General features: G+C 40.3%; 2 protein-coding genes across 7 annotated transcripts in view; one reads left to right on the top strand and one right to left on the bottom strand.

Annotated features, from left to right (window-relative positions):
- The window catches only part of SIAE (sialic acid acetylesterase), a 37,973-nt gene extending 35,955 nt beyond the window's left edge, over positions 1-2,018 (top strand). Inside the window, exon 10 of the mRNA XM_508836.6 lies at positions 617-2,018. Coding sequence (XP_508836.2) covers positions 617-868 — 252 coding nt within the window. The 3' untranslated portion in view covers positions 869-2,018. The remainder of the gene's footprint in view (positions 1-616) is intronic.
- TBRG1 (transforming growth factor beta regulator 1) lies at positions 1,889-14,937 on the bottom strand. 6 transcript variants are annotated; one of them, XM_009424423.5, is made up of 11 exons: positions 14,534-14,923; positions 12,764-12,834; positions 11,862-12,094; positions 11,156-11,292; positions 10,715-10,861; positions 7,317-7,414; positions 6,947-7,057; positions 6,385-6,527; positions 5,145-5,193; positions 4,732-4,839; positions 2,421-2,731 (listed from the first exon to the last, which is right to left on the bottom strand). In XM_009424423.5, the coding sequence occupies exons 1-10, from the start codon at positions 14,681-14,683 to the stop codon at positions 4,758-4,760; spliced, it is 1,221 nt and encodes a 406-aa protein (XP_009422698.1). In that variant the 5' UTR covers positions 14,684-14,923; the 3' UTR covers positions 2,421-2,731; positions 4,732-4,757. The 6 variants fall into 6 exon arrangements, with proteins under 6 accessions (XP_054518789.1, XP_009422699.1, XP_009422698.1 ...); XM_054662814.2 differs by lacking the exon at positions 4,732-4,839 and having other exon boundaries at positions 1,889-2,731; XM_016922210.4 differs by lacking the exon at positions 5,145-5,193.
- Positions 14,938-14,947: the final 10 nt, after the last annotated feature.

The raw sequence follows: 14,947 nt of genomic DNA, 5'->3' as shown, positions 1-14,947 counted from the left end.
AGTCCTAACTACGGTATCCACCTGCCTCAGATGCTTGGTTGGCACTTACCCCACTTAGCTTCTTTCCACACTGGGTTCCAGGTGAATTGAGAGACGTCTGCATTCTGAGCTCTTCTCTTTAGTCAGTTGCCAGTGGTCTGGATAATTTGTATTCCCATTTCTGGATTGCCTTCTGGCTTGAGAAAGGCTTCGTATCTTATGCCCCTTCTTCATTCTGCAGTGGCTCTGGGAGTGCCAGAGAGGAGCAGCAGCAGCTGGGCCACTCTGTTCACTTAAATTCCTGTCTGCCTTGCTGTTTGGCAAGAGGGATCACCCAAAGAATGTTCAGGGGAGCAGCCTTCCCTAAATGCCTCATGTGATCATGCTTCCTTGTCTCCCTCAGTAAATGTTTTATTTATTAAAATTATTTATTTGATCACATGAACATGTATTATCAACGTGTGGCTGTGCTGACTAGATCCAAAGTGGGCTCAGGTTTGTTCTGCTTACTGTAGGAGCAGGTCCTTGGTGAAGAGTGTCTCCTTTCCTCCCATCCATTCTGTCTGAAAGAGCAGTGCCCAGTTTCTTGGAAGACCCTTCTGACCTAATCATTCGTATTTCATGGCTGTCTTATTAGATCTCCTGTTGCACTGACCATCGATGCAAGTGGCTTCCAGCTTCTATGAACACCGTCTCCACCCAGTCCCTGACCCTGGCGATCGATTCTTGTCATGGCACTGTGGTTGCTCTCCGCTATGCTTGGACCACATGGCCTTGTGAATATAAGCAGTGTCCCCTATACCACCCCAGTAGTGCCCTGCCAGCCCCTCCCTTCATTGCTTTCATTACAGACCAGGGTCCTGGACATCAGAGCAATGTTGCTAAATGACTGTTTCAGTATGATCAGAACTTAGCTATAAGGATGGGTCCTTCAGATTTTAGCATTTAGGAGTTTCAATAATAACCATTGCTTTTAAAGGAAATTAATAGAAAGCCTCATTGAATGGCTTTCAACTAGCACATGGGTGTTTCTATATTCTGATGAGCCCAGGCTTATAGGTAACTTGAAATGCTTGCTTTTTGTTCCCTAGTTAGTCTAAGGGTCTGTGTTGGACTAATTCTGAACTACAGACAAATTGGACCTCAATGTCATTTACTTCCCTCATATTAATGGGAGTGAAATGTCTAATACTTTTGCCCCTTTTTATCCAGAGTTGTGGGATCTCAGGATTGGAAGAGATTTTAAAGGCCACATAGGCCAGCTAGTGTTCATGTGCTCTTTATAAAATTTCTCCCATCCAAGTACTAACCGGGCCCGACCCTGCTTAGCTTCCGAGATCAGACGAGATCGGGCGCGTTCAGGGTGATATGGCCGTAGACGTCTTTACAGAATTTCTGACAGGTGGTTACTGAATCTCTGTATGAACGTTCCATTCAAAACTTTCCAAGTTTTTCCTTATGTGGAACCAAAATCTTTCTCCCGTGAAACTTTACTACTATCAGATAATTGAAGACAGATCTCTTTGTATTCTCTTCAAGCCCAAACCAATTCTGTTCCTTCAATCTAAATAGTGGTAATATGAATGTTTAAGAAATGAAGTAAGAAACATGTGCAGGCACTTTGGAAGGTGCTAAGTGACTGCCCTAAGGAATGAAAAGCAAGGGCCAGGTGGGAGTAGCCCAGGGAAGGCACTTGGGCTGCCAGGAACAGGAGGCGTGGGAAACTCTGGCTTAGGAAAACATGAACATAGGGGCAACAGAGGCAAACTGTTGTTCGAGTTAAATATAAATCTCAGGCTCTTTAAAGGTAAAAGGTTTAAGGATAATCCATTTGGAAGAAGAAAAGAGTGAGGCTGAAAGTAAAGCCACATGACAAGCATATAAAAAAATAATGCAGATGATACAAATATGAAAGAGGCCTTCAGTGTTTGTTTATTAAGACTCTTAATGCAGTTTACTGATGGATTAAAAACAGCTAACATTGTCTGAAAATTATGTTACCTATAAGAAGTTGGAAATAAATAAAAGCATAATCACTAGTGATGTGTATGTATTTATATCCGCTTGCAAACTGTCCTTGAAGCATGTGAAAAGGAGTAAGAATACTATCTATGGGTAGCTTTCCTCCCCTTAACGTGAAAAATGAGAACTAAAGCAAAAAGCATCACTCACTGTACATATACAATGTATTTTACGTAGTGTAAAAAATATGGTTTAGATAGTGAATATATTAATGGAATCATATGTAAATTTATTTTTAGTGGCTGAATAATTTAAAACATTATGTGGAATTCACTATGTTTCCCCCAATTTAGGAACTTTTTACTGTGTGAAAATGAAATTTATAATACTCTGTAGGGTGAATGATGGTTTTTGCTTTAGTTCTACCCCTCTGTAGAGTTCCAAGGGGTTCTGGTGTAGCTCCAAACAGCAGGAATAACTTTGTCAGTGCCAAGATTTTATTTAGTTAAAAAACAAAAAATCTACACACTTTACAAGGAACTTTGGCTCCCCTGAGGACTTCCTAGCATTCAACTCGTTCAGTTAACCCCTATTGCCCATGCTTTGACCTCTCATGCATCTGGCCCCATAGAAACCATGAACCTTGTAACAGATTGATGCCTGAGAAAAAGTCAATCTACCCGTCCACTCCTCCACTCCCAATACACATACCCCCATGGGCTGTTCTAATTCGGGGGCAGCCAGAGGTAGCCAAGAACTCTAAGTCCAGCTTCCTTTCACCTCCAGGAACCTAGAATACATAGTGTGAAAAATATGGTTTAGGCAATGACTATGTTAATGAAGTCATGTACATTTATTTTTAGTGGCTGAGTAATTTAAAACATGATGTGGGAATTCACTGTATTTCCCCAAATGTAAGAACTTTTTAGTTTTAAAATGAAATTTATAGTCACTGTAGAAAATTTGGACACTAAAGTATAAGCAAGTAAAAATCACCCCCAAATTCATCATTCAGAGAAACACTATTTTGCTGAACCATTCACTTGACTTGAGTTATATGATTTTATACAGTACATATTATTTTGTAATCTGTGTTTTTGACTTACTTTACCAAAATAATTTTCTTATGTAAATAATAGAATATAGATTTAGAGTGTTTCAGTTTGTGGACGCCTCATTTTATTTAACCAATTTCCTATTAATGGACATATAGATTTTTAACAATTTTCTACTATTAAAATAATACTGTAATGAATATCACATGCAAACATCATACCACACTCGTCCAGTTATTTCTTAGGGTTCTTAACATGGAAGAGGATAAATATATATTTAAAATTTAGATATCTACAGCTTAACCCTCCCAAAGGATTAAACAACTTACATTCTCACCAAGGTAGTCCTTTTTTGCCCTCACCCTCATGGACACTGGATGTTGTCAAATTTAAAAAAAATCCTTAACAATCTGATAGATGAAAAGATAGTTTAAGTATACTAAGGCAGTGTTTTTCAAGGTGTTTTTGTTTTTGTTTTTGAGTTGGAGTTTTGCTCTGTTGCCCAGGCTGGAGTGCAGTGGCGCAGTCTCGGCTCACTGCAACCTCTGCCTCCCAGGTTCAAGCGATTCTCCTGCCTCAGCCTCCCGAGTAGCTGGGACTACAGGCGCGTGCCACCACGCCTGGCTAATTTTTTGTATTTTTATTAGAGACCGACTTAGCCACGATGGTCTCGATCTCCTGACCTCTTGATCCACCCGCCTCAGCCTCCCAAAGTGCTGGGATTACAGGCGTGAGCCACCGTGCCCGGCTTTTCAAGTTTCTTAAATCCATGATCCATAGTAAAAACATTTTACACATATCTTCATACAAGTATATGTATATGTGGTATACGTACACACTATAGTTGTATATGCATTATAGCTGAAAAACCAGTTCAACCTTTCTACATGTGGTATGTTCCAAAAATTTTAAATGTCTTTCTAAAATGAGGCTCTTTTAATACGGGTATTACTCAGGCTGTAATAGTGGGAAAATATTTGTTATATGATAAAAGCAGCATATATCATTTCTGTGTAAATGCCAGTATGCTCAAGCCATTTATGCAGAGAAAAAAAGAAAAACACTGCATTAACATTTTAAGCAGTCCCCTTCCCGATTTGCTATTATACAAAGTTTGTTTCTTTTACATTGTAAAGTGTATACAACTTATAAAAAGACTATACTCAAAATCATAAAATACCAGTTAACTTAGCTTCTCAGTTTACAGTGGCCAGTGTGGTGTGCTGTAAACACTGCTGCCTGATCCCTCCCTCTGCTGGTCAGATTTATTACTATAAAGTACCAATCCCATTTGTGTTGTCCTCAATTGGCAATTATGAATGGCAGTGCATTAACCATTCAATTCTCACCACTCCATCCCCATTCTCCTACTTCTGGGTCCTTTTGTCCCTCCCTTTCCAGACAGCCCTTGGTAACCTGCTGCTGGGTAACTAAGGCATCCCACAGGTAGTGTTGAGGTGTTAGGTGATAGAGTAAACCTCTACCTTAACAGGGTCCAAAAATCCAGTTGCATGGAACATGGAGTTATATTATTACATGGCTAATGAAAAGACAGGACTAAGTCTGTTATAGAGGATGGCACTAACCCCCAATTATATGTGAATTTGTGTTATCATATGGTTTCAGTGTACTGAGCTAAAAAGCACATTATCTGAGGTGCAATACAAAGGGTTAAAGAGGTTAAAGATCCCCTTGAAGGATGTGCAAAATGTGAAGAAAAAGATGAACAGTGTACCTTGGACTGGACTTTCCATCTTGAGTTTAAGCAGAACATTGGATTTTGATGATACTGACATGAAAATTAAGCAGCAGCCTGGGTTGCAGGGGCTGGGACTTGATGTTCCTTGAATTAGGATCACAATCAAGAGTAGAAGTTTGTCAGAATCTCCCTATCTCCCTCGTTAGTCAGCTGCTGCTACTACAGACTTAATGTTTATATGTCCCCAAAATTCATGTTAAATCCTAACCCCTAATGTGATGGTATTGGGAGGTGGGGCCTTTGGGAGGTGATTAGGTCATGAGGGCAGACCTCTCATGAACGGGCTTAGTGATCTTATAAAAGGGACCCCGGAGAGCTGCCTTCCCCTTCTACCACGTGAGGACACTGCAGGAAGACAGCTGTCTAAGAACTAGGAAGTGGGCCCTCACCAGACATTGAATCTGCGCTCCTTGAACTTGGACTTCCCAGCATCCAGAACTGTGAGAAATAAATTCATGTTATTTATAAACCAACCTGTCTATGGTATTTGTTGTAGCAGCCTGCAGCTCTCTATCACTCTTGTTTATAAGAGGCTGAAGTTTACTCTACCTCAGGCAGAGCTAAGCAAAAAAGATTACATCCCGATTACAAGATGAAAATAAACAGAATTGACAAAGAGAAATTTATTACTAAAAATAAAGCAGCTGAAGGTTTTCCCAGGGAAAACCATCACCACAGGACCCTCCATGATGAAATACGTTAATATCTTCTTTACTTCTCAATTGCTGCCTTCTTCCATATACCCAAAATTTTAGTTTAAGTTAAATTAATCACGACAAAAATGATGTGGCATCTGATCCCTTCTTGTTCAATCTGAAGACTGAATTGGGCTACCCTGTGATGGAGACTTCAAGTGCTGCAGGTGAGTATCTACCAAGGGTTCATGTGTCAGGTACATGGGCTGGTAAGAAGACACAAAGGCTGTAGGGTGAAGCTCTGGGAGGTCCAAGGATCCTGGAGAAAACAATTCCTTAAGTTCCACTGCTGCTTGGGAGTCTGAGCAGACTGTTTTGGTCAGACACATACATGTCCTTTCAATCAATTCCTTAACACCCTTGCATTTGTCAGCTCAATTTTGCCTTTGTTAAGATAGGACAGATACTTTTACAATGAAAACTGGTTGAAACATTAAGTGACTTGCCTAGGGTTATATAGTATATTAGGCAAAGAGTGAGAATTTCAATTCCATTTTTTAACCCAGAGTTTTCCCTATATGACCCCAAAGCCTGAACCCCTGATCACTCATTTGTGGGAGGAACTCATGGAACACAGGCAGGGCCAAGGCCTTGACTTGACCCCACTGACTTCACTTGAAATGTTATTCCCTGCACAGTAAACTTTCCCCTGGTGTTCTGCTCCAGTCTTGCTTAGGTTACAGAATGAGATACCTTAGTTTCTGGGGTACCCTGCCTTACTATGATCGCAGGTGCTCCCCATGACATCTGTGAGTAATCTAGGAAGCTATGCAGGCCGCAGTTCCCCCTCTGACTCAGCACTCCGCAAGGCTGATTCAATGAAAGCTTTTATCACTCAATGCATAGATATTTAGGGTACTCGGCTATGTGTGAAGATGGGAAGGTAGCCTAAACACAGTCAATTTTCAAACCAGAAAGGTAAAGTTAAAGATACCTGGCAGAAGGGGATCATTCTGATCTTCATCAAAGATCTGTCTCTGAAAGGCTTCAAAGCTCATAGCTGCATCATTCTCCGGCAGCCCCTCAGGTAGCTGCCCATCTCCAGGTTTGCACACATCAAATTTCACCCACTGGTAACTGCAGAATCAAGGGAAATCACCCTTGAGAGTTATCTGCTAGACATAAGTACCCATTCCTATCACTAAAGGGATCAGGTAATTTTTCTTTATATTCAGCCCATATATATCTAAAACACATATTTGCTAACAAAAACCTAGAAGAAATAAGCAGGCCTCTTTAGTGACAAATTATTCTGCTAGATTTCCCACCCCTTTTGCTGTCATGGTACATACAGAAAATAGTAATAATCAGCGAACAGTGGAGTCCTGGCTCTTGCTTACCTGTCCAGCGGGCTAAGGGGGCCAATACTGAGCCCTACTGGTCGAGAAGCAGGCAGGCTTTGGACACAGAAGGTCAGTGAACAAAGTAGGAACTGCCAGTCCCTGGCCGGATGATCACTGAGCTTTTCTCAAGGGAATGAATTTGACCACACTTACTTGATGCATTTTCGAGCTCCTGGACAGCTCTGGATCAGGTTGTGGATGGCTGGATGAGAAAATCCAAAAAAGTCAGCTCCAGCTGGAAGCAGGTTAGGCATTAGTTTCCCCCTAAACAGGAGAGGGATAATTTTAGTTTGAGAGCTTAGCGGGAGATGAAGATGGGTTTAAGAACAGAATAGTGGTATGAACAAACAGGATAAGCTTTCCTGACTTTGATAATGTGGAGGCTCTAGTTGGCACAATGTCAGGAGGATCCAGGATAGGTTTCTATAAAATAAGGTATCTCCACCCATTAAAAGCAAGAGAAAAGGTTTCACTGTACCAACAGTGATCTTTTAGCCTGTTTTCAAGCTTTTGGTCAACTTACATAGTAGCGCTTATAGTCCTGAGCAGTTCTGCATGACAAGCATCTGCGGAAGAGCTGACAATGGCATTCTGGGGGTCATCTTCAGGAACAATTTCAAACTGAGAAAGACAAACGAGCAATGAGATCAATCCTCAAGAAGGAAGGAGAGGGGGCATACTACTCTGTAAATATTTCTTTATTCTGGAACGTGAAGCTGATGTATACCATCTTCAGAAGGGACACACGTACTTTCCTATAGGGCTGCTAAAAATGGAAACAAATCCAAGTACCTAGAGAAAGTCCTCTGACTGTTTCAGTTCTACCCTTCTTGGTTGACAGCTTTCCAAAAGTGAGCGTTTAATTTGTTGTGTACCTTTCCAATCCACTTATTTATATCCTTAAGTACAAATACAAATGGTATTTTAAAAACAAATGAGATCACTCTCCATGTAATCTTTTAAGTCAATTTTACAAGATCTAGGAGAAACAGGCTGACTGCAAACTGCCATTTCATTGTATTTACTTTCATTTTGAACGTTAAAATATCTTGGTTATGTCAATAAAAAGAAACTGTTGCATCGAAATTACACTAATTCTGAGGAATTTTTGCCAAGAAAATATTTTTGTAACAAATGTAACAAGTTAACTAGCTGATTTAATTATTTGGCCAGTTTTCTATAAAGCGCAATGATTTTTTTGCCAGGAAAATATTTCTGTAACAAGTTCTATCTAGCCAATTAAATTATTTGACTAGTTTTAAAGTTCATTTAAACAGTTTCTAGTTCTTCAATGTTTACTTCAGTCAAATTATCCTGAACAGGATTAATTTATTTTCTGTATAATTTTTTAGAATGATATTGAGCACTACTGATTTCTAAAAAAAGTCAAAGCAATTTTTACTGAGTATAGTTTCTACTACTGTTAGTTTTCTTCTGTGGTTATTATTTCACTGGATTCAATTTACCGTGTCAAATTTTAGAGATCTGTCAATTTTGTCAGTAATAAATTCTCTTGTGAGTGGTTTCAATCAATGGTGGTTTTCTTATTTCAACCAATGGCATATCTTGCCAGGTTAAGATTCTAATGTTTTATATTTATTTCTCAGCTAATAAATGAAAAAACCATGAGCAATTAATTTCTTTTCTTTTTCTTTTTTTTTTGAAATGGAATCTTGCTCTGTCGCCCAGGCTGGAGTGCAGTGGCGTGATCTTGGCTCACTGCAAGCTCCGCCTCCCGGGTTCACGCCATTCTCCTGCCTCAGCCTCCCCAGTAGCTGGGACTACAGGCGCACGCCACCAGGCCCGGCTAATTTTGCTGTGTGTAATTAATTTCAAATAGTCCAGGATTGCTCTACTATTTAGTATTTGTCATGTCAATTTCAATTACTTTTTTTGTACTGAAATTTTTACCCTATTTGAGTAAAGAGCATTAAAGATAGAAATGTTATACTTTAGTCTTGAAGATACTTCCTTGTTAGTACTAATGTATAAATCTACCTCATTCTTCTAATTGCTGTACATACAAGGGTGGATATATTTTACTTAACCATTTTCTCATTGATAGGTATTTAGGCTATTTCTAATTTCTTGCTATTGCAAATATTGCCACAATGAACATTATTACATGTTACTTTGTTCACATTTGCACATTTCTCTAGGTGCAAATGTGTACCTAGTGCAGTCTAGATACTAGACTATCTAGACATATTCTGGGTCAAATGATACACATACTAAAATTGTTGATACTGCCAAGTTGCCCTCCCAGAAGACTACCAATTTTCACTCCTACTAACGTGTACTTGTTTTCCTCCACCCCAGCCAGCACTGGATATTATTAATCCCTCTGATATGTGCCTATGAGCAAAATAAGATCTCAGTTTTGTTTTATTTGCATTTCCCCACTTACTGATGAGGCCCACACTTTACCATCTGCACTGTTTCTGTGAAATGCCTGTGGGTTTTTTTTTTTTTAATATTGCTTTTTCCTACTCTACAGGAGCACTTTATCTGGTATTAATCCTTTGTCATACGTTTTCTTCCTGTTTATTGCTTGTGTTTTAACTCTGATCATGGTGTCTTTTGCCATTCAGAAGAGTTTACATTTTTAATAGTTAAATATGTTATTATGTTCCATTATGGCTTCTAAGTTTCATGTCTTGCTAAAGAAAGCCTTTTCATCTCACCCTAAGATTATAAAAAATTCTTTTACATTTTCCTTTAACATATTTATAGAATAAAATATTCAATAAAGCTAAAGTAATAAAAAGTCGTATTGACATGTATAGACAAATAGATCAATAAAAAGGAATCATCTGGAAAGAGATACAAGAATTACATATATTTAGTCTGTGTGTGTGTGTATGTGTGTGTATATATATATATATATATATATATATATATATATATAACAGCTACTTGACGTTAGTTGGAACAAAATTTGAAGCTAGATTCCTAGCTCACACACCTAAAAATAATGTCCAGTTAGGTTAATGACCTAAAAAAGAAAATTAAAAACTCCACAGATTCTTCTTTTTCAAAAATGTTCTAGCATTTTGTTTTTCAGAGAAAATTAAGAATCGGCTTTTCAATTTCTACTAGGATTTTGATTAGATTTGCATTGCATTTAAAGATGTATTATAAATATGGTATACTGTTACAATAATGAGTCTTTCTAAAGAAACTATTGCATAATTGAGATCACGTAAACTCTCAACTATGCCTAACAATGTTCTGATAGGCGTGATGCAATATTATCTATAAGAAGTCAAGCTGTCTCAGGGTTCCCCCAGCTTCTGCTCAAAGGTTCCTTACCTTGCCTCTACTTCCTTCTACCTTACTTTCTAGTGGTCTGTAACTTCCTCAGTGAAGCTTTGAACTCCGAAAATGGTCTATTTTTTTGTTTTTCCGTAACAATCAGGAGATGATGGTTGGGGAAAATGTACTGTCTCAAATCTTAGCACTGAGAAGGATGAAAAAAGGTATTTAGTAAGACTAGGATTTAAGACTCTCAGGTCCTTAAGAGTATTTGCAGCCAGAAACTAATATGCAATTTCTTTGCTAACTCCATCTTGGTCCAACTTGAAATGGCAGTGTATCAAACTAATCTTCCCTCTATTTTGGCCTGTACCTCACATAAGTAGGCTTGATCGAGCCTCACATAGTCACAAAGTCAGCAGTTGAAGTAGCATGGTTCAAGAGAAAAGAGCATCAGTTTGAGAATGAGACAGATAATAGATTCACATCCAAACTCAACCACTTATTAGCAGAGGTGTGACTTAGGGCCAGCCACTTTTCTGCATCTTGGGATTACCCAAATGGTGATTATACATATCTACCTCGTAAGGTATCAGAACAGGTAATACATATCCTGGCACAGAGAAGGTTCTAAAGACAAACAGTGGTTATTATTAGAGGGGGTACCTGAGGCTGCACACCACCATCCTTGATCTGACAGGTATATAGACACTTCTGGTCTGGGCACTTCATGCTGGCATATATTCGAGTACTGCAATAGCCCACGGGGTAGATGGCACTCTCATCATGAAAGCCAGGTCGGTCGGTGATGATCTATAAAAAACATTCCCCCAACCTGGGATTGAGGTCACTGAAGTATTTAGAAGTCCAGTTTCCTGTGGTAGCCTTTAGAACCACTTTGGGGCTGCAAAGAGTGACAAATCACACAAAGACAGAGAGTAGGCTGTGTAGCAGACAACACTGACCTGGTTTTGCAGGGACTGGAGATATTCTGGGGTTGGTATGGATCAGCAAGGGGCTGCTGCTAATGGGAACAGGGAGGGAAGGCTCAACCCCATTCCCGTATTTCCCTGATTCTCCTCTCTATATATCGCTGGTCTCACTCACCTCCCCCAGGCTATATACTGTTAGACCCCCTAGTCCGATGGGGAACACAGGCCGTCCTGAGGGATCCAGGGCAATGGGCTGAACCAGCTTGCGAGCACCTCCCTCCATTTTCTTTTTCTTGCATGTTTTCTTCAGAACTGAAACGCAAATCTGGGGTCACCCACTTTAGGCCCCTTCCAATGTTGAAGGGAAGGGATAAATTTGCACGTGAATGGTAAGGGCAATAAGCCAATCCTGGTTTTATATACTTACTGAATGGGCATATGGGGCTTTCGCCCAAAGCCCTGAGTAGCTTTCTAACCTGCCCAGATTAGTGCTTAGGAGCCAAAGGCCTTATACTTTTTAAGGCCTCTTATTTCATCTGTAAGATCAGAAATTTACCAAGCCAGCAGTGTGCTCCAAAGGCCACCTAGCCCATTTCCCTGCCTCTAGGAAAGACTAAATGGAATGCAACCCAGAGAGTTGGGGGAAGGGGGAAGTCTCAGTCTGCTCCCCTTGCATTTAACGAAGTCTAGCTAGAATTTCTCCACCCAAAGTGGCTCTAATACATTTGACATTTGTTTTCTCAAGGGCTCCTAGGGCTCCTTAAGAACCAGATGAGACTCTAAGTATATCTGCAGCTGTGTGTGTCTGTCAGTTAGTACCAGGTCTAACTGTCATTAGTAGGTGAGTCACTGGGGCAACTGATATCATCTCCCCAAAGTACCTTCCAGTTTGTTGTTCTCTTTGCCTTTTTCTTTTTTCTCCTTCTTAGTTTTCTTCCCAAATGGTTCCTCAGCCCCAGTGCTGGGCCCTGAAATAGGCCCAGCTCCCTGTATAGTTCCCACAGAGCTGGCCACACCATAAGTCAGGGGCAAACTGGAACTGTGGGAAGGAGCTGCAGCCTGTACTTCCCCTTCAGTTAGAGCCTGAAGCTGGAGGAGCTTCTTTAGCAAGTACCTGAGATCAGGAAGGAAAGGAGCAGAGAAATGAACTTCTGTATTGTCTCAATTCAGTATTTTACTCAAGTACTGGGAAAAGCCAGAATTATATACAAAGATTACTATACTCATAAAAGAAAGGTTCTTATTAGACCCTATGAACCATAAAGCCCTGGAGGATAATCAATACTTCAAGAGGCCAAGGATAAGAACTGTAGCTTATCTCTTGCATCTGGACGGTTCCTCTACCTTGATGTTGGACGGTGTTAGGCTTCTGAAAGGCACATTATTTACACATGTATATATACCCATTGTGCTTTGCACAGAATAGTACGTACAGAATAAATATTTGTAGAACGAGAGGCAGTTGCTTTTATCACTTGGCTTTTATAATTGGGCCATAAGATTAAATAATCTTAATAAGATTATTTATTAGATGTGGCAAGATGGCTTTTTCAGAAAGATGAGTAGAGGAGCTGTCTCATCACCATGGCCCAACATAACTTGGGTGTGCAGGAACCAATGCCTCAGGTTGTAAGTTTCTCTGTACTTGATCAAGTGGCCAAGGGGCTGTGCGATGCGCATAAATCCCACTGGGAAAAAAAATCTCCAGAGCAGTAACACCATTATCAATCACCAAATCAATCACCAAAAAGGTGATGCTGAACACAAAATGAAGCCAGCTCACCTTCTTTCTTCTTTTGCTTTAAGAAATTTTTCCTCAAGACGAGCAATTTCATCACAAATAGCAGCATTTTCCTTTAAGTAAAAATTTGAATATAATAACATAAAATGAATAAAAAATCACATTATTATGCTGGGAAGAGGATCCATATTTCAAACCAAAAAAGCTTGTATTACTGAGTGAGAAGAAGGAGCTATTCGACCGTGTGACAAACTATAAATAAATCCATAGATAAAGGTAGTCAGGTTCTACTATGGACAGGGTATAGCTATGTAATTTGTTATCCAATCTGGGACATCTTTGAGTGAAAAGGGGGTACTATTAATGCTTATGCCAGAACAATACGGTGAACCAGGACTGTCCTGGGCAAGCCAAGATTAATGGTCACCCTAATTAGTATAGCCTTTGGCAAAGAAAAAGGCATACTGCTTAAATCCTTATATGCTTAAATTAAATACTATAAATATGAAAACTGTCTATTCCCAAGTGCCTCAACTCTTGAAAAACTTACAAAGCCAGTCTAACCCAAACAGAGAAAAACTGGACAGAACAAAATCAAATTTAGTGTGTAAAATTCTTAAACTTCACAATCTACTTATATGAATTCAAGTATTATCTTTTTTCTTTTTTCTTTTTTTTTTTTGTAAATGATGACTCAATCTATCTCCCAAGCACCAATCCTGAAGGGAATTCTGAATCTGAATGCCCCCATAGGTGGAACTTCAAACTCTCAATGTTCAAAACAACATCGCTTTTTCTTCACAAAATCTTCATTATGTATTTGATGGAACCAATATCCTTGAAATAACATAAATTCCAAGCTTTAGGTACCTTTGACGTATAGGGAATAAAAGAAAGGGAACAGTCAATCAGATGCTAAGTTCTCTTAGTTCTACTTTTCTTGTTTCTCTCCAGCGCAAATAGCAAGCAATGCACATAGCAAGTGCTGAATAAGTGTTTTTGGAACGTGTATTCTAATTTCTGAACCTTTCCTTCTGCTTCCAAAAATGCTGAGAGACGTTCAAGCTTTTGGTAGAGAGAAGAGATGAACTGTTGACTTGGATGTGGGGGGACATTTGAGGACTCCACCCCTATTTCCAAGCACTGAGGCAAGCCAAACTATTCTAATATAAAGTTATGGCTGGCAAGCTATATTAAGTTTATTCACTCAATAAATCCAGTGCTTCTACAATAAAAGAAAGGAAGAAACACTTGGAACACTCAAAGGTTAGAGGGGGGAAATTACTGAGAGTTTCATGTACCTCTTTGGGCAAAGGGTCAGTTATGGGGATTTGAGGTGCTCAGAAAATAGTCTGTGTACTGGAAGTCATAAAATGGAATCAGGGTTATCTAAGATGGAGTCAGGGCTCTGACACAGTACCCTTGGGCAAATCATCTCTCTGGGCTTCAGTGTTCTCATTTTACAAATAATGCCTAATTCTCAGGGCTGTATCTCGAGAATCAAACACATTTCCTAGAGTCCTGCAGTAATAACGATGACTAAAATTTATTGGTATGTCTTTTACGCACCAAGCACTTTTCTTTGCTCATTTAATATTCATTATTCTGCAAGACAGTTACTAGCTCATTTACAGATGAGGACACAGAGAAATTACGTAATTTGTCCAAGAACACAAGGCTAACAAGTAGTAACGTATACGGAAAAGCCAACACTGTATTAATACTGTCACACTGGGAAGGGGGAACAGCTTGGGGAAAGATTTTGTGAGGGAGTCTCCAGGAGGGGACCGGCTGAACGTGGGTCAGACTCACAAACACCGTGGCCTTGGCCGCTTTGCGCAGCCGCAGGTACTTCAGCCGGTACTTCTCATTCTGGCTCTTCTTCGGGAGCTTTTTCATCCTGGCCTTGCTGGACTGCAGCGGAGCCCGCGGCGAGGAGGCGAGGCCGTCCAGCAGGCTCATGGTCCAGCCCCGCTACGGGGGCCCCAGGACGCTGCCGGCATCGGATCCTAAGTCGGGGAGCGGGCGGGAGCGCTGGCTTTGTCTGTTCCGGGCTAGCGGAATCGGGCCTCTAGGAATCTAGCTCTCCGGGACGTTCCCAGGGCTGACCGCAGGGCCAGAGACACCCGCAACCGAACCGGCTCCCGGCGCCTCCCAGCACTTCCGTGTCTGCCTTGCAAGTAAGCCCTTCCCGGAAGTTACGTCCCGGTGTCGGCAGCGTGTAAC

This window comes from Pan troglodytes, chromosome 9, assembly GCF_028858775.2.
Source record: "Pan troglodytes isolate AG18354 chromosome 9, NHGRI_mPanTro3-v2.0_pri, whole genome shotgun sequence".
Classification (NCBI taxonomy): domain Eukaryota; kingdom Metazoa; phylum Chordata; class Mammalia; order Primates; family Hominidae; genus Pan; species Pan troglodytes.
The sequence above is the reverse complement of the archived record's forward strand: the minus strand, read 5'-3'. Positions and strand labels throughout refer to the sequence as shown.